The sequence below is a fragment of the Thunnus albacares genome, chromosome 4 (assembly GCF_914725855.1).
Source record: "Thunnus albacares chromosome 4, fThuAlb1.1, whole genome shotgun sequence".
Classification (NCBI taxonomy): Eukaryota; Metazoa; Chordata; class Actinopteri; order Scombriformes; family Scombridae; genus Thunnus; species Thunnus albacares.
Window position 1 is genome coordinate 893,434 of NC_058109.1, and position 23,647 is coordinate 917,080.

Below are 23,647 nucleotides of genomic sequence, written 5' to 3' on the forward strand. Positions count from 1 at the left end.
GATAAACAACACAGTGTGCTCTGCAGGATATCAGGATCTGAGCCTCGTTTCATGATCAGTCTTCGAGGTTCAGAGCGTTTCTATGACTGTACATTTTAAAGTCACCTGTATGACTGTGAGATGTTCTGTTTACTGAAGGTACAGACTGTTGTAAACAACACAAATACATGTTTTATGCTTGAAATAGTTGAACAGGAAGCTTCTGTTCCTGGGTGGAAGCCAGTTCAAGAAAGTAAACTTTTAATGAAGCTGCTGAAGATTCAAACTAAAGTGAAGCAGTTTGATGAAGATGCGTCATTCGGTCATCATGTCTGTATCAGACAAGTGTGAAGTAAACAACATACAGACCATAAATAGACAGAAAAGAGAAGATACAGAAACCTGAATATATACCAGCGAGGAAGTCACGTTTCAGGCAGAAGAGATGAAGATATAATTTAAGCAGAGGAAGAGGAGGAAGAGGAGGAAGATGACGACACAAACTGGCAGATTCATTGTTTGTGTGTGTTGGTTTAGTTTTACTTTCTAATTTAAACATCAGCATCACTCGTTTTACATCCAAGATCATCAGTGTTCATGAAAAAGAGACTTAAATTGAACAAAAACAATGAAAACTTGAATAAAAAGTTGTTTTTGGTTCCTTCTGCAGCTTCTTCACATGTTCTCAGTGTCCTCCGAGTGATGAGGAGTCATCTCTAAAAGCATCTTCACTACCGAGTTCTGGTAAACATATTTTAAACTTACAAAGGTTTGTAAGATGGATTTGATCTATTTAGCCTTGAGATGCTTTTGGGAAACAAAGATGAAGCCAGAAATCACCACAAGAGAAAGATGAAGAGTCAAAACTCATCTTCCTCCTCAGAGTCACGACTGAACACAGACACGAAACCGTCGTCTCTGATGTCATCAACAATAAACCTCCATTAATCCACTGAGAAACCAGAGAAAACAGAAGCTGAGAATCATCTTCAGTATGATCAGTGATAGTTGTCTGAACATCATGTGACACAGCTGACAGCTGAGTCACATGACTTTAACAAAGACTGTTTGACTAAATGTGAACTAATCAGGTGTGAAAACGTGTGTGAAAGAGAACAGCAGCTCCGACCTGCAGCTGACGTTCCAACAGACCATCTGATCAGCTTTAACGGGTCTTTTATTTGTTTCTGTCGTCATGTTGATTGAAACAGTATATATATATACGTTGCTGTTAGCATGTTTCCATCCTGAGCGGATTAAATAGAAAAAATGAGCCACAGACAGAGAAGTGAGACTCACCTCATCTCCTCTATATGACACATACAGTAGATTCCTAACAGCTGCACAATCTGCTGTGTGAAAGTTTAATACTGTACTTTAACTACAAAGTACCGGAACAAATAGATCAATAAAACGCCTGTGACTGTTATTCAGGCCAGATTCTCTCTTTTAAAGCACTTAAGAGGAAATTGAAGGAAAGCATTAGTGTGTATGTAATGGAGCTTTTTAGATTGTTCTCACAGCAACATCATGAACACACATTAGTTTAGTGGCCTGTGATCCAATCCATCAAGGACTCTTCTTTAGTCTCCCCTGAACCTCACTGCTGCCATTACTGTGTCCTCACATTATGGGATGTATTGACCAGTGCCTATAGAACACATCAGCATACATCCTGCTGACGCCATGAGGAACGATGCAAAACAACAAACAACAAAATAAAAACAAACAAAAAAGAGATGCAGGGATTTCTGACAGAGAGGTGAAAGAGATAAAAGATGAAAGAGTGAGTAAGCTGTGCTGTGATGCAACCTGCGTCTCCTCCTACTGGGCATGTGCAGAGGACAGACGAGCAGGTCAGCCACAGAAAACCAGCGAAGAAGAAACGGTGTTCTGTATCTTCACATCTACACACTCCGGAGGAGGTTTTAGAAAAGTAGAGAAATAAGAGAAGAGATGTGTTTCTGAATTTAGCAGCTGCTGAACCACAGTGACGATCTTTTCAGAGAGGAAACCTCCAAAAGAAACACTGGAGGTGACACAGAAACAGAGCAGCAGGTCTTTGAAGGAAGTAGAAACTGAAGAAGTTTGTCCACCTAAAATAAAAATGTGTCTCCAGTCTGAATAACCGACAGCACCTGCGAACACACGTGAAGAAGACACATCACAGTCTGACGTCTACAGTGTTTTAGTCATGAAAGGGTTCAGATGGATTTCCATAAAGAACATTTGGAGACTCCATGTTTTTCCTGACAGCTGATGGAGTTAATGAGGTCAGACAGTCTCCAGTAGAGGCTGAAGACAGCAGCCTTTCATGTTTTTATTGGAAACGATAGTGAAGCTATGAAAACTCATGAAAACTCAATCAGACAGCAAATTTAACGAGAATTCTAACAAATGTGGAAAAACTGGATTCCATGAACAAGAACTGGAGCGAAGGCAGGAATGCTGTTAGCTGTGTGAGCATAGACTGTAAAAAAATATGGACGTAGTCACCGTGACGTCACCTGTTGGTTTGTGAACTGCCGTTCTGAAGCCTCGTGTAGCGCGTAGCGTGTAGAGTGTAGCGGTTTGACCGTCGCCATCTTGGATTTGGCCGTCGCCATCTTGGATTTGGCCGTCGCCATGTTTGATTTTCGGAGCCAGAAGTGACCATATTTGGACGAGAGGGTGGAGCTGACCATAGCGCTAGCTGTTAGCATGGTTAGCACAGTGCATTTACAATCTATGATTAACAGTGATCATGATAATGCTAATGCTAATTCTTGCTAGCGAAAAACAGGCCTAAAACCGTTAAAACAAAATGTACTCACTGGAAAAACTGATCATCCGACTCATTGATGGATCTTTTATTACAACCAAACTCTGAACAAGACTGTTTTTAGGTGATCACAATGTTACAGTTAACTTTAGTGAACTGAACACATTGTGTAATAGCAGCGGCTACGTTATGAAAGCAACGTTGTCACCATGGTAGCAACTTGTCAATCACAACATGTAGCCACGCCCAAAAGCTGCTTTATCATCTAATTTACTCTAAATGGGACCATAATTTACAAAATGAACATCATGCTGTATTGAAGAAGACTTGAAAGTAGTGATTGAGATCATAAACTCAGTAGGAAACAGAAGTAGGGTCATTTTCTCAAAGACTTCCATACAGTCAGACTTCTTTTTGCAGCCAGTGGAGTCGCCCCCTGATGGCCGATAGAATGCAGCCCCGGAGGTTGCCGCTTGTGTGTGAGGCTCAGCGGTGCTTCCAGCTACATGCTAACGTCAGCAGCCGACCCGTCTGATGAAACGTAATGTTCTTCATGTCTGCACCTCAGATATTCACAACGGCTCCTCTTGTCTTTCTGCCTTTTGGGTTATTTAACATTTTAGCATAAAAACAACTTGTTGTCTGTTTGTCTTGACTTAATGTTTCCACCTGAGCTCAGCCTATGAGGACGCTCTGTGTGAAAACATCTCAGCAACATGATGAGTAAGTAGCTTGTATTTCGTTAGCATAGTTAGCACGGTTCTGCTGTTGTCTCCGTCAGTGTGTAACATCTTCATCTCTCAGAGGAAAGACAGGAAGTCAGTCTGATGCAAACCAACACATTTATGAAGCTTATACATTTTCAATTTAGAGCTGCAACAATTAGTTAATTGATTAGTTGCCAACTATTAAATTAATCACCAACTATTTTCATAATCAATAAATTGTTTTAAGTAATTTTTTAAAGAAGAAAAAGTCCAAATTCTCTGATTCAGCTTCTTAAATGTGAATATTTTCTGGTTTCTTTAGTTTCTGTGACAGCAAACTGATTAATAGATGATGAAAATAATCTTAATATTCTGCCTCCTCATGTGTGTTAACGAGGTAAACAAAATATTAGCAACACTTTTCAATAACATGCACTATAATGCAGTTCAGCACCACCCACTACCACCTCAACAATAAACATAAACAACAACAAAAACCCCCTAACCTGTAACCATGGTAACTGGGCAGAAAGAAAGATGTGAAACAAAGCTGGAGCCTCACAGTGTTCAGAAGAAACAAGAATAAGACGTGAATTAGATTTTCTGCTGTGAAGAATATGAAGCTAAATGTTAATGAACTTCCTTTCTGTGTGTTTGCTGCTGCAGCTCAGTCCTACACTGATTAAACAGCCTCGAGCTGTGTTCTGAACTCATTTCATGTCCTAATGCATCTCACATGCTGCCTGCGTTCGCTGCGGCCACTCGTGGGTGTTGAAGTGTTTGCATGTAATAAATCAGCGAGAGGCAGCAGGTTTCTCCGGGCCACTTCTGTTCTCCTGCACACCTGTGAACACCTGACATCTGTAGAAATAAAACCTCCTGTTTCCCATCACGCTGCTTCTGTTAACAGCTTCTAACGCTTGACGAGCTGGAAGAACAACGTCAGACCTTTCACCTTCCGTCACTAAAAAACACCGATTACATCTGTGACGGTTAAAGGGTCAGGCTGGTAGCTTAGCAGCATGCTTCCCCACGCAATGAATCCTGCTCACTTCCTCCTGCTGACTGCAGTCAGACCAGAAACATCTTCCTTCATGGTTCCTCTTTAGAAAAGAGGGAAAGTTTAAGATGACGGACCTTCAAGTGAGTCTCCTCTCAGTCTGCTGTCGCTGCACAAATCAAGTCTGTTCCAGAAAACTGCAAATGAAGCTATAAATGTGTTTTTGCCTTTTGGAAAAACACATTAGTTCAACTACACATTGTTGCATAATCATGAAAATATCTGATGAGTCTAAAATAATTCAGTAAGCAGCAGATTTAATTGGAGTAATTTGTCTTTCCACCGTGAGAAAATGCGCTGAGTCATGTTGAGCTGCTGCAGGTCGCAGGACGCTGGCGGCTGCAGCTGCTCTGACGACCTCGCCGTGAATAAAACGTCACAACTACCAGACAAAACAGACTGAAGATAATCTGATCTGTTTGTCTTTGTTGATAAGACTGAAACACAAACATGTCTAGTGATTTAGTGAACTGAAGCATCTGAACTCTGGACTAACAACCAGGCAGGTCGTCTTCTTGATATTTGGGCGGAGAGGAGCTTCTTCCTGTGTTGATGTTCTCACTCTCGCCTCAGACACATCTGACCAATGAGAGGAGAGAACGTTCCTTCTTCCAACTTTACCAACTCATCCGCCTGCAGGTGTTTTATTATTGTTGCTCATGACGTCCTAAAGAATATGATGTTTGAACCCTCCCCGACCCTCATCATGTGTTTGTTCATTATTGCTTCAATCTTTGGTGTTTTATTTTATTAGTTTATTAGTTTATTTGCAGGACGTCCAGCTACAGCTGATTTACAGCCTCCTTTTATTATTAGGCTTTCAATTCTTCTTCTTCTTCTCTCAGTAAATCCATCGTTTTGTTAACTCTTCCTACTCTGAACTGGCTTCTGGCTCTTAATTCCGCATGATGTCTTCCTCCCTTTAACGCTCTCGTGTGCTCTGTGTGGACTCACTCATTTATTTTAATGGTGATCTTTGCCGAGGATTTGATCTGTGTGTCACCCTCGTGCCTCCCTCTGTTCACATCAGGACTATTAACAGCTCTCCTCCTCCTCCCTCCATTATAGTAGAAAATCAATGGTGCTAATTATTGTCCATTACCTCGGGCGGAGAGACATCAGAAGCAGCTCGCAGCCATCCGCAGATTAGATTGAGACCGGGGCTAATTAGCTTAGCAGCTCTGCAGCATGAGAGGCCTGGGCTCCGGGGACCTTGTTTTTTTCCAACCACATGCGCCCCGGCCTGCTGTGATCTTTTTTTATTGCTCTGTGCGATAGCTGGGAGGATTGCTTTCCAATACGTAGTCACGTCCCGATGAGTCTGCTCTCAGAAAAGACGCTGAGAGAACATGTTGAAGGTTCTTCTGAGTCACAAACACATGCTCAGTTAAAGCCACAACATTAGACCTCTGTTATATATGTTGTTCAGTCGTGTTTCCATCAGTAGTTTTATTCAGTAGTGTATTCAAAACTCCCCCGTTGTTTTCACAACCTGCTGGGTCTAACTGTACTCAACATTTACTCAACGTTTACTCAACGTTTACTCAACGTTTACTGAATCTGTGTTTCTCCATAATGACACAACGAGAACCCCCGCCAGGCCAAAAAAATATTTTTTAATATTTGAAATCGACAGCGTTTGGGAGTCTCTGAGCAGCGCTGCTCCGGTACGCTAGTCAACCTCTGTGTCATTGCCTGGGAAACCACTGGTCGCGCGGCTCCGTTAAGGAGTATGTAGTATCGTAGCGAGCGGGAAAGAGCGAGGGGCGGAGAAGTGACGGTGGATGCGAACGGAGCAGAGGAAAAGATTAGTAGTAAGTTGTCAGTCTGGCAGTAAATGTACAGCACAGACTACAGTGTGTCAGTTAATGAATGCTAAAAAGTCACGTCTGTTGTTTCCCCAAATGCTGGAAAAGTGAAGAAGGTTAGCAACAATGGGCTAGCATAGGATGCTAAACAGAGAAATACAGAACAGAGAAATGTGTGGCTGCTGAGTTTACTGTGCACTCTGTCCCGTTACTGGTCCTAACTGCAGAAGCTGGTTGTTTAACAATGAAAACAACAACTCCCATGATGCCATGCTACATCACACTCTGTCTCTTGTTATTTGAAATATCTCAACATCTGTCAGATGGATTATTACAACGTTTACAGCAGACATTCAGAGTCACCAGAGGAAACATTCGGTCATCCTGTGAGGTTTCCTCTGGCGCCACCAGCAGGTCAACATTATAATCTGCTTTATGACTGAACATCATGGATGATGCTGCGTTCAAAGACGTTCATTCCTATGAAAGTTGCTCAGAGCATGCTCAGTAGAGACTTCTGGTTAATTTAATCATGCAGCTTTTCTAAATGTTATTTGACTGAATGGATCAAACTCTGATAATAAAACAAGTCAGAAACATTTATTGACCTTTTTACAGTCGTTTCCTTCTTTAGTGATCGTTTGTGTTGGAAAGATGTTTTTAGGACCAGCGAGCATCATGTGACGGACGTCGTTATTACGCGGTTTGACCAAAGCGATGCTGCTCCTGGACAAGATGATTAATCACCAACTATTCTGATAATCAATTAAATCATTTTGAGTCATTTCTTCAAGAAAAGCTTCTAAAATTCTCTGATTCCAGCTTCTTAAATATGAATATTGATATATTTTATATCTTTGGGAAACAACGACGGACATTTTTAAGACCAAACGACTAAAACTGATTAATTGAGAAAATATTTGACAGATAATTGATAATGAAAATAATCATTAGTTGCAGCCTGAATAGATTCAGTCTGATGTACATGTTGAGGTTTATCATCTCCTCTCTGCATGATGTTCATCTGCTGACTCATCACATACCAGCTTCATCACCGCTGACCTGCGTTACTTCATTCACCATCATCATCATCATCGTCTTTGTATTCCTTCGACTCATGAAGAAGCTTTTCATCACTTCCTGTCTGTTATTAGACTGTGAGTGTGAAGTGATGCTCACATGTGAACAAACCAACACGTGACTCTCCTGACTCTCTGTCAGTCGGCTGTTCCCCTGCCGCCTCTTCTATCCCACATTTTAATCACATTTCACAGTCACTGAACACTGACTGCACTCGTAAAGAAGTGAAATATAATCCTCCAGGCTGTGTATTGTTTTATACTGCAGCGGAGTTGTGAAGTCTTTAGGATCTTTTGTCATGTTAAGATCTCTGCAGAGCTGTTGGGTTCGTGTTTCCTGTGAAAGAGTAAAGAGATGGATATGGGGGATACTTGACTGGAGGATCTGGCAACCCTCGACTTCAAGCTGTACAGCAGCAGTCGAGACGATGATGAACAGACGTCGGGGTTTAAAGAATTAAAATGTTCTTTACTGCACAAAACTAACATCAGTTAATATTAGATTTAAATGTCAGATTTTAATTGTTTTTAGATCATTTGTGACGTGACGTCATTTAATCAACTTTAACTTTAATTATTGAACTGTTGCCAACTATTAGAATAAATGGCAACTATTTATATAAAAATAATAAAAAGGTCGTTATAATCTCCTAAAGCCCTTGATGACGTCTTCAGGTGGTTTGTTGAGTTTACTGTCACAGAAGAAGAAGAAAACATCACATTTGAGCATCTAGAACCAGCTGATGTTTGCTATTTTTGCTTAAAAATGACAATAGTTGCATAATTTTTTGTGGATCAATCAGTCAGCTAATCATTGCAGGTCTGAATGTGTAGAAGTTGTTGTTTATCATCAGTAACGCTTCATGATTTTGATTCTAAATTGAATATTGATTGAAAGCAAAAACAGGATCAGTGATTCTCTCAGTATTTATTTCCTGTCTGTCGTCGCTTCCTGCGCACGTCTGAACAACAACAACAACAACAACAACGTTTCAAAGAGACGCAGCTGCAGCTGTTTCACTCTGAGACAACAACAGAACAGTTGTGAGGAGTGTCTGTAGGAGGCTCTGATACACACTTTACAACAGTTGGAAACATATTGACAGATTGGAACTTCCTGGATCAATAACTCATAACTGAAACGCTGTTAACACACAAACAAACAAAAAAAGCCTCTTTCCTACCGTAGTGATGCAGCCGTCGTCCAGCTGGACTGATGATTCTACACCTGGAGGCTGTTTACAGGTGAAACTAGCAGCTCTGCTCTCTGTTGTTGTGTTAAACAGATTGTTCACATTTGACTGCTGAAAGAATTTATTGTTATTTATTTAAATGATCATATGGTCTTAGTGTGGTACATTCCAAAAACAATATGGCGGTTATATCACACTCGATACCATGTATCTGTGTATCATGTATCCATGTATGTATACATACATACAGATATATTACATGTATGTATATATACATAAATGTAATATATCTGTATGTATATATACATAAAGATATATCACATTTTTGTATATATACATACAGATATATTACATGTATTTATATATCAGCGGCGGCTGGTAACTCAAAACATTGGGGAGGACAGGAGGAAAACCAACATGGAATCTTACAACAAACCGCATCACACTATATCATTTTCTCTACCTGATGAAATCAGAGGGGTGGGGGGACAATTTTATATGCCAATAAAACAATTTGCTCTCAAAAACAAAAATCCCTGAGTTTTGAAAAGGCTGCTTCTTTAAAGATATTTAGCATATACATATTGTTTCTAAACAAAGAAGAGCTCATTTTAGCCATGAAGTAGTTCAGATGTGTGATTTTACCAACAAAGTGAAATTCAAATTTATAGTATTGCTCTATTGTGACAACAGATTAATGTTCTCATCAGAAACAGACAAGATATCACATGATTTACAGATGTTTTCTATGTATGCTCTTAGTATACGGAAATATATAAAGTAGCACAAAGCTTATAATGTGATACAGGAACAGATCAGTGCTGAATACTAGAAAGACTGAACACTAAAAACATTCACAGATCTAAAAGTGTAGGTTCACATCAGAAAGTATTAATGCATGTATCAAATACATGACTCACACACTCTTATCTATGTGCACGACATACAAAATATAGTCTACAAACCTGACATGTTAACACTTACTATTCTAGTTACTTTAAGCTTATTACTCAATATATGGCTCAGCTTAAAAACGAACTAAAGAAACTGTCAGAAGCAAGCAGCCAGACCACCTGCACTCATTCACTAATCATACAACATCAACAGGTGACTGAACAACCACTCAATTAAAAACTGGATCAATTCCGCATGAATGAGTGAGTCCAGACAGCTCACTGTAACTTCAACAAGCAAACTACCCATAACACATTATATGTATATCTCTGCTGCACTCTTGTTAAGGAGATAAATTCACATAACAGCCACACAGATACATTTAACCATCAGAGATGAAATTAGCAACCAAAGAGACAGAGAGAGAGAAGCTGTATCTGACTCACGTTATCTGATGTCTTCTTCTTTCTATCATGGAGATGAAGTATTCATGTCATAACATCCATTTGTGGCTGTTGGTCATCTTGTTTATCAGTTAACAAAACTTTATGGCTGCTGGTTAACCAGTCTGATATCATTAACAACAATGACAAACAAGCTAACTCTCCTGGTTGTTTCTCCGGTTGCTTCTCTCTCCAGCCGCTCCCTGGCGGTGTCCTGCTGCTGCTGCGCTGCACAGTCCAGATAATTTCTCCCATTAGCTTAACAACAGTCCTTAACAGTCCTTCCATGGATGTATAAAGAGTCCTTCAGGCTGCTAACACAAGCCAGCTGGTGCGGTGGCTAACGCAAGGAGCTATCTACTGCTGCTACTCTGCCTTACAGTGGAGAGAATGGAAGATGAAATCTGGAAACTATCACTGGACCAACTCGATGTCAATATTACAGTCTGGTTGTTGATTGGTTAGGGAGGACAGCCTCCCTTGGAGCATCATTTTACGTGTCTTGGCCAATCACAGATTAGCATGAAAAAAAATATACATTAAACTGATGTAAGAGATCCCGCCCTGCGGAGGACAGCAGGCTCCCGTCCTCCTCTACCCCCCACCCCCCACTCTCCCCCACTACCGCTTCACACACACTGCTCTTTCTCCTCCCGCCCTGTAGGTGTCGCTGTTGAAGCATTTTAACCAGAATTTCAATAATGGATTTTTTCCAAAGAGGAGAAAAAAAATATTTTATAAATAATACTGAGATTTGGTAATGGTTTATTTCAACCAAATATTCTTTTTTATATTTTGATCTCCCTCTGCCTCTCAAAAAATAGAGGAGGATCAACCTCCTCTGTCTCTATGGACCAGCCTCCACTGGTATATATACATACAGATATATTACATGTATGTATATGTCTTTTTAAAGAAGAGGTGAAAATGGAAATGACGGCCGTCAGTGTGCAGCTGTGTGTGGTCGGGTGTGTTTGGTCATGTGTGTCTGTGCAGAAACATCACAGGTGTCACATGTTACCTGAAGACAGCAGCATCCATCTTGTTTTGTCTTTCTTCTGCCAGAGCTTCATCTGCGTTCATAGCTGATGTCTGTCTGAGCTCGACAGCAAACAACCTGCTCCCATCACGCACACACACGCACACGCACACACGCACACACACACACACACACACACACACACACACACACACACACACTCGGAGGCAGAGGTGCAGATGCTTCCTCTCAGCATCACTGGTACATGCAGGAGGAGGTAAAACACATCTGTCACTGACATGGATCCAACACCGAGACGTGTTGTAAACAGCGACTGTCACGCTGTACCGACCCGTTTCTGTGAGCTCAGATTACAGGTTGTTTCTGATTGGCTCCTGCACACTTCAACACTGAGTCACATGATGAACTTCACCAACACACAGCAGCTGATTTTAAACACACTGAACGCTTCCTGTGTGAAAACGATGTGTCAGTTTGAGATTAAAACACTTTATTTTACATTCTTATATTCATTTCCTGGAGCAGTTCTCAGTCATTTGCAGGTATTTAACACTTGATTTTTAGAGAAGATGGTTTAGTTGTTCATGATATTTGGGTTCATATGTACTGTAGCTACTTTTTTCAGTAATTAATAATGAATAATTTAATTTAAAAGTAGCTGCTGTGTAACTTTTCTTTCTCTGGTCATAACTGTAAATGATTTATATCATTTTATAGCAATTGGGAAATGAGCTCAACCTAATATACTAACACACAAAACTACATATTAGTAGTAATATTTCTGTCAGTTAAAGAATTAAGAATCACATTTATAAAGACTAGGAAGGACTAGGACTAAGAAAATGAACAACTAATGCATTCAAATATCAACTAAACCAACTTAACACTATTTTCTGTTTCTTCTGATATTTTGTACCAAATTGCAGCGTCGTCTGTAAAATGTCCTAAAAATTAACCGTTAAATATCTGAAAATTACTCCGAACATTTACAGGAAATGAGCACAAAGTTAAAGGATCTGTAAAATAAACTCCATAAAGCTCTAAATGATTTATTTATTGGAAACACATGTTCAGTCGTGTGTGTGTGTGTGTGTGTGTATTTTGGTTGTGAATGAATATTTTTCATCATAGTTTTGGTTGATAAAATCTGTACATTGTGTGTAACTTGCCTGTTGCCGTAGCAACTTCACCATGTGAATTAGTTGTAGCAGGTTGTTGTGAGTTGACTCCCCACATAAACATCAGGGATTTAAAAAAAAAAGTATTTTAAGACATTTTTCTAAACTAAAATGTGTTTACATGTATAATACAAGTAGTGTGCAGTCTAGAGAGAGAGAGAGTGTGTGTGTGTGTGTGTGTGTGTGTGCGTGTGTGTGCGTGTGTGTGTGTGTGTGAGTGTGTGTGTGTGTGTGTGTGACGGTGAGGCTGTAGCTCGTCTACCATCTGAAAGCAGCGAGACCTGCAGAGACGTGACAGCAGCTGCTACACACACACACACACACACACACACACATGCTCCCCGTCGGGTCTTACAACCTGACGCCTTGAGGACATTTACATTATTTATGTGATCTTCTAAATTTGATTTGAATAAATAAACTCCTGGTAGTTAAACTACAGAGTCCGTCTGTCCGTCTGTCTGTATTTTAGGTCCAGTTTACTGTAACTTGCTCTCAGTGACTCGTCTCCGTTGCAGGAGTTAAATGTGAAAACTGACATTTCCTTAAATTCTGTGATGTAAATAAATGTGACATTTCTTCAGCTGGATGTTTTGTTTTATAAAAACATTACAGTCACACACAAGTTGCAGTGAATCAGAACAACAAGCTGTGAGATTTTATTAAGACATGAAGTGAACGTTACAGTGCAGTGAAACCAGACGTCAGTAACATTTCCTCCTCACACGGACCTTCATCTCTTCATCCATCAGCAGCAGCTTTCACAATCTCCTCCAAAGCTTCTAAACATTCATCTGAAAATGATCCACTCATCTGTCCCTGATCTTTACTTTACCAAGACATCTGTGACTACTGTTAAGATAAATAATCAGCAGTTTCTCTCAGCTGTTTGTTATAAAGGCAGCAGGCTGAGTGAAGTTAACACTGACATAGTATTATAGATATTATGAAATATGTTGCTCACATGTTGTTTGTCTGAGCTAGTCTCCTCCACTCTGCTCCACACTGACATACAGAACTAATATCTGATGGATTCAGATGAACTTTGGTTCCTCAGAGAATGAATCCTACTGACTTTTCTTCCAGCACATTTATGCTTTAAACCTTTTTAATCACCAAACACCTGAAAAACTAAAGACAGTCCCGTCAGCCTCATCCATACTTCATGTTTAGTGCTAATATTAGCATGCTAACACACGAAACTAAACATGGAAAACATCTGTTTAGTAGGACTGTAGTCTGCTCTATTAGTTGGTTGATATGCTCTCGTACGATTAAATTCTCATTGGTCGAATAATCTCCGTGTTATTTTCATAAGGAGAAAAGTGCTGCATCAACAGCTTTCCAGGATTAATCCATTATTTCCTGCGGCGGGAGGGACAGACTAACAAATTACCTGTGAAAACTACGTTTTTCACAGCTTTGAACTCGCCCAACCTGATGGAGCCTGCTGGGTCTAACTGGATTCAACGTTTACTGAATCTGTGTTTCTCCTGTAATAATATCAACAAACCCCCGCCAGGCCAAAAGATATTTTTATATTTTCATACCAAAAATAAAGCTACATATCGGTAGCGTAGCTCCATTGAGGAATAGGGCAGCGCTTAGTATGTTTGCATAGTGGGCGGGGAAAGAGCGGCGGGAAAGTGAGGGTGGATGCGAGCGGAGCAGAGGAAAAGGTTAACGGTGAGTTGTAAATGTACAGAACAGAATACAGGCTAACAGTTAATAAATGCTAAAAAGTCACGTCTGATGTTTCTCTCTGAATGCTGGAAAAGTGAAGGAGGTTAGCTCCAAAGTTAGCAACAATGGGTTAGCCTAGCCTGAGGAGGCGAAACGGAGAAATGTGAGTTCACCCCCCCCCCCCCCCCCCCCCCCGCTACTAATCAATTAGTTGAAGATTATGTACGATTTCAGTCGACCAAGATTTTCTTTGGTTGACTACAGCCCTACTGTTCAGCTTTTAATTCACATGAGATGGACTCATCTGTGAGAGTTGTCATGCAGCAGTGAAAGGAGGCTGAAATAATAAAACCTTGAACATGAAGCAGTTCTGACATCCTTCAAATGATTCAAAACAATGAAAGTGACTTTTTTCACAATCGGTTCACTTTGGAATGAAATTCTTACACTTTGATGTTTAATCTTTATCTTTATTCTGTGTTTTGTGATTATTAAAGATTCATGTGTTCACTGTTTAATGAATTCATTCATGTTTGCATCTTCGCTCGTTATACTGGATCAGTGTTAAAGCTGAAGTTTAGCAAGTGACTCATGCATTTATTATAACATCCCTGATGTGTTTATTAGTGTGTGTGTGTGTGTGTGTGTGTGTGTGTGTGTGTGTGTGTTTATTAGTGTGTGTGTGTGTGTACCATGAGACGAGGAGCTACGAGACACACAAACACACATGATCACAAGGATCAGTGAGTTAACCAGATGACTGCAGTTAACTGGAGTTTACGCTGAGTTGAGTTGCCATGGTAACCGACACCTACTGACCAATCGGCTGTAAGAAGAATCTGAGTCGCTGTTTCTACGGTTAGCTTGTAGTTTCTGGGGTAACCATGGCGCCGTGTTTGGTTTATAACCTCAACGATGATGCGTCAAACCGCCCCGTCTCTATAGCAACAGCAGCTGAGGCTCATGGGTAGGGATAGTCTAATATTTGATGATGAATCTCGATGTTGGCTGACAATAATGTTGCATTATCTGGATGTTTTGTGCGTGTGGGTCCTCCAGGACGATGAAATAAACAAGATGAATAAGTCAAACTGCTGTCAGAACATAAACATATATGATGGTTTCATCATCCGTCATCGTTATTAAACACAATACATCTTTGAAATGTGAATACAAAAAGAGGAAAAATATTTCACAGCTATGTAACATATATTAATATACTCAGTGTGTTTAGTATTTGGTGACTGCTGTATTATTATTATTATTATTATTATTATTATTATTATTATATTGCTTCTTGTTGTGTTTTAGTGCTGAACTCAGTGAAACAGACTTCACAGTGAACGAATGTCTCATTAGAATAATAATTGTATGTTTGGATCTGCTGCTCTGATGTGTTGATGTTGTCACTTCACAGGTATCACAGTGTTATAATAAATATATATATATATATTCATATATATCTACGACGGTGCTGCATGAACAGTCTGTAACCAGGAACTTGTTTCAGCTGCAGGAGTTCATCACAGTTGGATTGATGAGCTGAGAGTTGATCCAGGATTTAGTGAAACTGGATCGATCAGAGTCTGAGGAGGCCGACGCTCCTGTTTGTGTCTGAGGTCCAGGAGGTGTTGAAGTTAGAGAGGAGGTGGCGTTGTGTTGTGTTGTGTTTAGGGATGCACGATATTGGATTTCTATCTGATATGCCGATATTTCCAACTCATTGTGGTCGATACTGATATATGCTCATATTTTTCTCCAGCTGGCTGAGGAGACTATTATACATGCAAGCATAGATTGTACTAAGTAAGAAAGACAATATATGAAGGAAGAACTGAGGAAGACTGGAGTTCAGGAGCTCAGAATTAAAACTTTAATGAAGCTGCCAAGTGGGAGCAGCAGTAGAGTTTTCATTGAGTTTATTAGACAGACAGGATTAATGTGTAGGATTTAATCTCTGGTCCACACTCCGGACCAGAAGGTGGCGGTAATGCACCTGATACGCTGGTTGACAACCGCCGTTATAAACCAAAAAGAAGAAGTTTCTTTTCCCCAAACAGAGTGGTACATCCTGTCAGCCGAGGTGTTTCCTATCTGTGCAGCCAAACATAGAAGCTCCTCGATGGACTGTTTCTCCCTGACGGTCCAGATCAGCTGCTTCTTCCCACTTTAACCTGAATAACAAACTGGGTCTCGGTGCTCCGGTTGGATCCACATGGAGAACCGAGGCTAACGTTAGCTGAGAGGCTAGCGGAGCGTTAGCCGCAGCATGACCAGAGGGAAGCACAGCTAGCTAGCCTCCGCTAGCAGCAGCAGGTCTGACGGAGGAAACACCGAGACCGTCAGGATGAAACAGTCAGTGGGGTGAAACACAGTCAGGAGGCAGAGGAGAAGGCGACATATCGACCTCTCATAATCGGCAGAAAATATTAATTTCAGGCTGATATTTCATTTTAGAGCTTATATCAGCCGATACTGATAACGTGCCGATAACATCGTGCATCCCTAGTTGTGTTGTATTGTGTGTTGTATTGTGTGTTGTGTTGTGTTGTGTTGTGTGGGCAGATGATGGAGCCTCAGCAGTGTGTTGTGTGTGTGTGTATCTGCTGGATCAATCATTCAGACTGATTGGTTTGAGGAGGAATCAGATGTGTGTGTGTGTGTGTGTTTGTCGGTGTCCTCTCCAGTGGTCTTCTGTTACCGTGGAAACGAAAGAGCAGCAAGCCTTTAGGATGGAGCGTCGGGAGGCGTCGGCAGTCAGAACGAAGAGGAATTTCTGAGGGAAATAAGAGGAAAGATGGAGGCAGACAGACGGGAGAGTCAGAGGGCGACGAAGGAAAGCCGGATTTAGAAAAAGGATGAAATGAAAGATGAAAAGAGTCAGACGGAGGCTTTCAGACGGAGGGATGAGAGGTGTAGGGCGGCAGCAGGGAGTAGAGGTTAGACGCATAGATCTGAGGGATACAGAGAAGAAATTAAAAACCAAAGGAAACAGAGAGAGATGATGATGATGATGATGATGATGGAGGGAGATGGAGGAGGAGGAGGAGGAGAGAAACAGACACTGATGTTATTTCAGTTCACTTATTTGTGCTGCACTTACAGATCTATGTAATAAGGTTGAAGGTTTGCTTCACTGCAAACATCATCACAGCTGTTTAATTAAAGCTGAAACAAACAGATGTGATGAAATGATTACTTTTCTCTGCATCGCTGTTAAAACAGAAATACAATAAGTTACAAGTTAAGAAGTTTAAAAGCTCTTATATACAAAAATAAAGTAAATGTGTTTAGTGACAGATTCATATGAAAAGAAAAGAACTGTTTTAATGCGCCACATTAAAAAGTGTTTGAGTCTGTGTGTTTTTTCTTCCTTCTTTTCTTTCTTTTGATAGATTTTAAATCACGTTATCTCATTAATAATATATCAGAGCATTTCTGTTTATTTTTGTCATGCTGCTGTTGAGTTGGTCGTTATGACACGGATCCATTTCAGGATATTTCTATATTCTTTATAAGTTATTATGACATATTTTCTTATTTGTGTTTCACGTTATAACGTCATCGTTCTATCTTTATTAAATCCCAAAACAGAAATGAACTTTATCTCATTAAAACTAGAAACCTTTCATGTTTAAAAGATCGATGCTTTGGAGACGCCGCAGGCTGCAGCAGCTCATGTTATAACTGGAAAGCTTTGTTTTAATGAGATGCGTTAAGTTTGTGAAATAACGAGATGATCCATGAGACTCATTTTCATACTAAAAACAAAGATCAGAGCACTAGAGAAGCAGTGTTTGTTATGAATGTTTCTAATATGTGTCTGTGGGCAGATTTAGATGCTGATGACAGTTTGGCTCAACAACAACAGTAAATGAAGTGAACAGATGGAGCCAGACAAGCTAACATGCTAAATGATCACATCCACTCATTAATACTACTCCATGTAATTCAGTTAATAACTGATCTGACATTCATTTGACGGACTGTTCTGTCGCAGCCTGAGTGCAGCGAGCAGCCGGCGAGTCACAGACAACATGAAACAATCATTTATGCAGCTCTGTTTGTAATAGTTAGTATATAGTTAGTAATAGGTTTGTCCTCATAAAGACCAGTTAAGGTCTTTGGAAACAGCAGCAGGTTCCCAGTGTTCCCAGTGTGTTAAACCAGCAGTCAGGTGTCTGTAATCGTTCCTCCTGTTCATACTGGATATTAAAAGTCTCTGTGAAGCTTCAGCAGTCTGAGTTAGTCATATCAAGTGGATATCTGACACATTTACAGTCTTTTTAGCATCAAATTCTCTCTTTGTGTTTCCTCGGACAGTGTTTCCCTGTTGAGCTGCAGGTGGAAGTATAGTAACAAAAAGAGGGACTTTGGCACTAAAAAGACTGTAACGTTGAAAGATATCTACTTGATTTGACTCATTTGGACGCTGAAGCTTCATATTAGCTTCAGATAAACTTTTAAATAATAAAAAACGTGTTCATTTGGGACAGACATGAAGAACTGTGAACCGTCCTTTAAAGCTTTGATCCTGTAGATGTTGTGTGTGGTGGTTTATAGAGAACACTGACAGCAGCAGCAGCAGGTTGAACATTAACTCCATCTGTAAACTTCTTCTGTGAATGTTTGCTGAGGATTTTCTTCAGTTTGAGGAGGTTTAATTGATTATCGTTCTTTCTGTTATTTCCCTCCAGTTTCTCCTTTTCTCTTCTGTCTTTGTACGTTTATGAAGTAGTTTCATGAAGTCCATGAACAGAAAATGAATCACCAACCATTCTGATGATCATTTTGAGTCATTTTTTTAAGGACCAGTATGTAGAATTTACTGGCATCTATCAGAACAGACTAAGATAATATTATGTGTGTAATAATCGTTGTGTTTTCGTTACCTCAGAATGAGCCTTTATATCTACAGTAGCCCAGAATGGACAAACCAAACACCGGCTCTAGAGAGGGCCACCGTAGGCTCTGTCATCTTTAACAACTATTGATTGTTCAGTAATCAATGAGGGAAATTCCTTAAAATTTGCATTTCTGATTCAGATTGGAAACACACAAAGACGTTTCACTGATAAAATCTGAACCTTCAGTATTTAACTTGACCTGTTTTCACATCTTTTAGAGCTTCAGTAATCAGCTGATCAACAGGAAATGAATCAACAGCTGTTTGGAAAATCGAATAATCGGTCTAGTCATGTTTTTAAGTAAAAATATCAAATCTTTTTCTGTTTCCTGTGATGATTTCATATATGACAGTAACTGAAACTCTTTGGGTTTTGAACTGTTGGTTGAACAAAACATTCTACTTTTTAGACAAAATGATAGATTAATTAATGACGAAAATATTGATTTGTTGCAGCTCTACATTTATAACTATTGTACTGACAGCACACTCAAAATAATAAGAACTAGTTTTTCAGTAGTTCTTCAGTCCACAGTGAGAGACGGCGGCTGTATCGTGACTGTACAGACAGATGAGATACTCTGTGGTTTCATGAATAATTGATGCAATATGTTTTAGTGGAGAGAATGAGAGAGCAGAAGGAGGGAAGGATCAGATGGGGATTCCTTGTTAATGGAGGCTGGAAGAGTTTGCAGAGGTTCAGTCATATAAAACATGTGTGTTACATGTTGTACAGACTCTGTTTGTTCCTCTCAGGTCAGATTTAAATCACTCCGTGACCCAAACAATTACTGTTGGGGTCTATTAATAATCCACTAACTCCGACATGCAGAGTGAAGACGTTCAGAATGACTATAAACACATTCGATTTCTGACGTGGTCGAACATGTAAGAACCAGTTCTGAGCAACTGGAAATCAGCATAAAACAGCTGCCAGCAGGTGACCTGACTCCTTTCACACTGCAGCAACTAACCTGTCAGTAATAGTTTCCACTGCATCACAACTAAACTGTGTCAGTAATAGTTTCCACTGCAACACAACTAAACTGTGTCAGTAATAGTATCACACTGCAGCAATTAACCTGTCAGTAATAGTTTCCACTGCAACACAACTAAACTGTGTCAGTAATAGTTTCCACTGCAGCAACTAAACTGTCAGTAATAGTTTCCACTGCAGCAACTAAACTGTGTCAGTAATAGTTTCTACTGCAACAACTAAACTGTGTCAGTAATAGTTTCTACTGCAGCAACTAAACTGTGTCAGTAATAGTTTCCACTGCAACAACTAAACTGTCAGTAATAGTTTCTACTGCAACAACTAAACTGTCAGTAATAGTTTCCACTGCAGCACAACTAAACTGTGTCAGTAATAGTTTCCACTGCAGCAACTAAACTGTGTCAGTCTTTCTTTGTTTTTTTCTACCATTACACTCCTACTGCTCACCTATTCAAACCTAAACTTGACAAGAGTTTCAAAGTAAAGCAGTTTCAAAGTAAGCAGCTGATGTCACTACATGATCCGTCCAGCTTCATTAAACCATTTAAAAATAAATCCAGTTTTATCCTTCCAACCATCTGTCAGTCTGTATTTACAGACTCAAATATCTCAGCAGCTATCGGATGGATTTTCATGAGATTCATTTTCACACATTCATGTTCCCCTCAGGATGAATTCTAATCTTCTCCTGATCCTCTGACTTTTCATGTAGCGCCACCATCTGGTCAGAGTTACATTTTTGAACATAGCACAGAGCAGCACTGTGTCCATCTGCAGCCTCACTGAGCTGCTCGCATGACTGTAGAGTCTTTGTCTGGTTTTGACTTCAGTCTTGTTGAGATGAAGTGTTTTTATCTGATGGTCTCAGCAGTGAGTCCTGTGTTGAGGCTGTTTATCTGGGACTGGAGATGAAAAACCAAACAGGACTCAACAGCCACAGTTCAAACATTCAGCACACAGACATCAACATGTCTCAGCTTCTCTCTGCTGCCTCTCGGACTCTCAGTCGATGTGAAAATGTTCTTTTCTCTGTTTACTTTCTGTGCTTTTACTGTATGTGTGATATTACCTAAAACAAGTGTGAAGTAGTATTTCGCTGCGAACACAGAACAGCTCTCCTGCCTTTACTAGCAGTTTGAGTTTGATAAACCACAAAAAAATACTTTTCTAGCAGTCAAACAGTGGCACAGCAGGACGGTGAAGTGAGTAAAAGTGATGAACTGTGTTTCACAACTATTAACAGCCAAAATAAATCAGAACAGACAGAAAATCAAAGAGACACTGAGCTGCATTGAAACTGTTATAGACTTGAAACAACCTGCTTTTGTTTTTGGTGTTTTTGAGTGTTTTTGATGTCATTCATAGCTACAGTTAAACTTAAACAGCACGTTGTTCATCTTTAGTTGGATTAAATCCAAACCAGTCATGGTGTGAAGTCATTTTACTAAAACTGGATTCTAGTTTCTCAAGTGTGATAAATTCCTGCTCATTGTTTTAACTACAGCTCCAACAATTAGCCGATTAATCGATTAGTTGTCAACTATTAAATTATATTATTGTTATATTAACTATTTTGATAATCGATTAATTGTTTTGAGTTTAAATTTCTCTGATTCCAGCTTCATAAAAGTGAATATGTTCTGCTTTCTTTAGTCTCTATGTCAGTAAACTGAAGATCTTTGTCTTTGATGACGTCGTCTCTGAGAAACACTCGATGGACCAAACAACTAATTGATTAATCTAGAAAATCAGCGACAGATGAATCAATAGTGAAAGTAGTTAGTTAGTTGCAGTCCTAATCTGAACATGATAGTAATCTGAATATTTATGGGTTTTGGGCTTTGAAATTGTGCATTTTCACGGTTTTGTGATGTTTTATTGACTATATGATGAATCGATTATTCATTGGGATGAATTGATGACAGTAATAATTATTATTGTCATTGATCCTTTTGTAAAACCAGAGAAACACTGTGAATGTTTAGTTTCTTGGCAGATTCAGACACAACTACCAGGAACATAAACAGGAAGATGAAGTTGTGTGATGACAGATTTGTTTTCTCTACAATCGCTTTACAAGTTGCGACCAGATGTTGGTGTTTTGAAGCCGTGGAAGCCGAGAATGAGGGAAGACCTTTTAAATATTTAATGTCTGCGCTGACGTCCATCTCTCACAAGTGCATCACAGAGAGAACATCCCTTAACTTCCCCTCACATTAACCCTTTAGACCTGAAGAACTGATGAACATTAAACTGCTCTGAACCGTCAGAGAGGCCGGAGGCATCTGACTGATCTCACTGGAGAATATTCTGCATGAAAGGATGATGAGAAATAATAGAAGAAAAATAATGAGCAACAATTAAACGTAATTTTTAAGAAGAAAATGTCCAAATTCTCTGATTCCACCTTCTTAAATATGAATATTTTCTGGTTTCTTTAGTAAACCGAATGTCTTTGTGAACAAAACAAGACATTTGAGGACGTCGTCGTGGTCTTTGGGAAACACTGATTAAGATTTTTTGATTAAGACATTTTACAGATCAAACAACTAATCAATTAATTGACAAAATAATCAACAGATGAATCAATAGTAATAAATATTGGTAGTTGCAGCTTTAACTCATGTCCCTGTTGGCTGTTCACCTGCATGACACATGTAACGGATGTAACTGGGAGCTACAACATGAGCCGTTAGCTGTTAGACGCTCAACTATCACTGATCAACCCGGTCGCCAGAAGAAAACGTCGGCATTGAACGTTTCTACCACAAACCACAGAAACGTTGAATATCTACGTTTCAACACGTGAATTACGTATCATATCAACATTTCCTGTTGAATAATGATGTTTTATGGTGTGATAACGCTGTGGTTCAGGTCTGGTTAGGTTTAGGCACAAAGACCACTTGGTTAGGGTTAGAGAAAGATCATGGTTTGGGTTAAAATAAAAGGGGTTACGGTTAATGGTTAGGGTAGGGTTATGGTTTAGGTTAGGGTTTAGGGGTGAATGGTTAGGGTAGGGTTAGGGTTTTATTGTTAGGGGTTAGGGTTTAGGGTAGGGTTAGGGGTTAGGGGTTAATGGTTAGGGTAGGGTTTTATTGTTAGGGGTTAGGGTTACTGTCTCACTAAAAAAGCTGGTTTTCTTGCCAGAAGAACAGCTGCAAATGTCCTGACGTCTCGCTAAAAACACCCACTTTTGTCAGTTGAAATGGGAAGCGGGCATTGGTTTCGGTTTTAAGATGGACTGTGTTCTCTGCTGATTTCCAACTTACTGACCATCCACCTGCCCCCCCCCCCTCCTCCTATACAGGAAAGATCAACTCATATAGATCACATGTGAATTACATCACTTTAGAAATGTTGAGATGATACGTATTCCACGTGTTGAAACGTAGATATTCAACATATCTGTGGTTTGCAGAAATGTAAACTGCCAACGTTTTACTCTGGCGACCAGGCTGCACTGATCACTGTCATACTGAAGGAAACTTAAACATGTGATGGTTCTCAGGCAGGTTCTGCAGCTTCTTTTTTCTCTGGTTTCTAAACAGAGTCATGGAGGTTTACTGGTGATGACATCAGAGATGATGATGGAAGTGAACGTCACGCTGAACGATATCGATATGTGCTTCGTGTCCGTGTGTTCAGATCTGACGTGGATGAGCGATGTGTGTAGAGCTTCTTAATAAAGTGTGACGAATACCTGCAGGATGTGATGTGATGTGTGTGTGTGATCCTCTCAGCATCGTCACTGTGTGCTGTTGGGTTTTGAATAATGGGCCGTTCTGCTGTGTCTAAACCACCTGATAGGATCTGCATAATGATCAGAGATTCCTGTGTAATTTATGGCTGCAGAGGATCTTTTGTGATGTTCAGTGATACTGTGTTTGGATTTGAATAATAGCATGAAGGCAACACAGGAAATGAACAGAGAGCAGCTATAGAGAGGAGATTAATGG

At 39.9% G+C, this 23,647-nt stretch overlaps 2 protein-coding genes across 5 annotated transcripts in view; both read left to right on the top strand.

Moving 5' to 3' along the window:
• The window catches only part of LOC122981346 (nuclear factor 7, ovary-like), a 504,535-nt gene that overhangs the window by 399,295 nt on the left and 81,593 nt on the right, over positions 1–23,647 (top strand). The window lies entirely within an intron of this gene.
• LOC122981338 (E3 ubiquitin-protein ligase RNF123) overlaps positions 1–23,647 on the top strand; it is a 147,791-nt gene that overhangs the window by 68,662 nt on the left and 55,482 nt on the right. Inside the window, exon 37 of one of the 4 annotated variants that reach the window (XM_044350022.1) lies at positions 16,473–17,115. The exons of the other annotated variants lie outside the window; for them this stretch is intronic. Within the exon in view, the coding sequence (XP_044205957.1) occupies positions 16,473–16,647 (175 nt within the window). The 3' untranslated portion in view covers positions 16,648–17,115. Of the gene's footprint in view, positions 1–16,472; positions 17,116–23,647 lie in introns of those variants that run through there. 4 annotated transcript variants of the gene reach the window in all.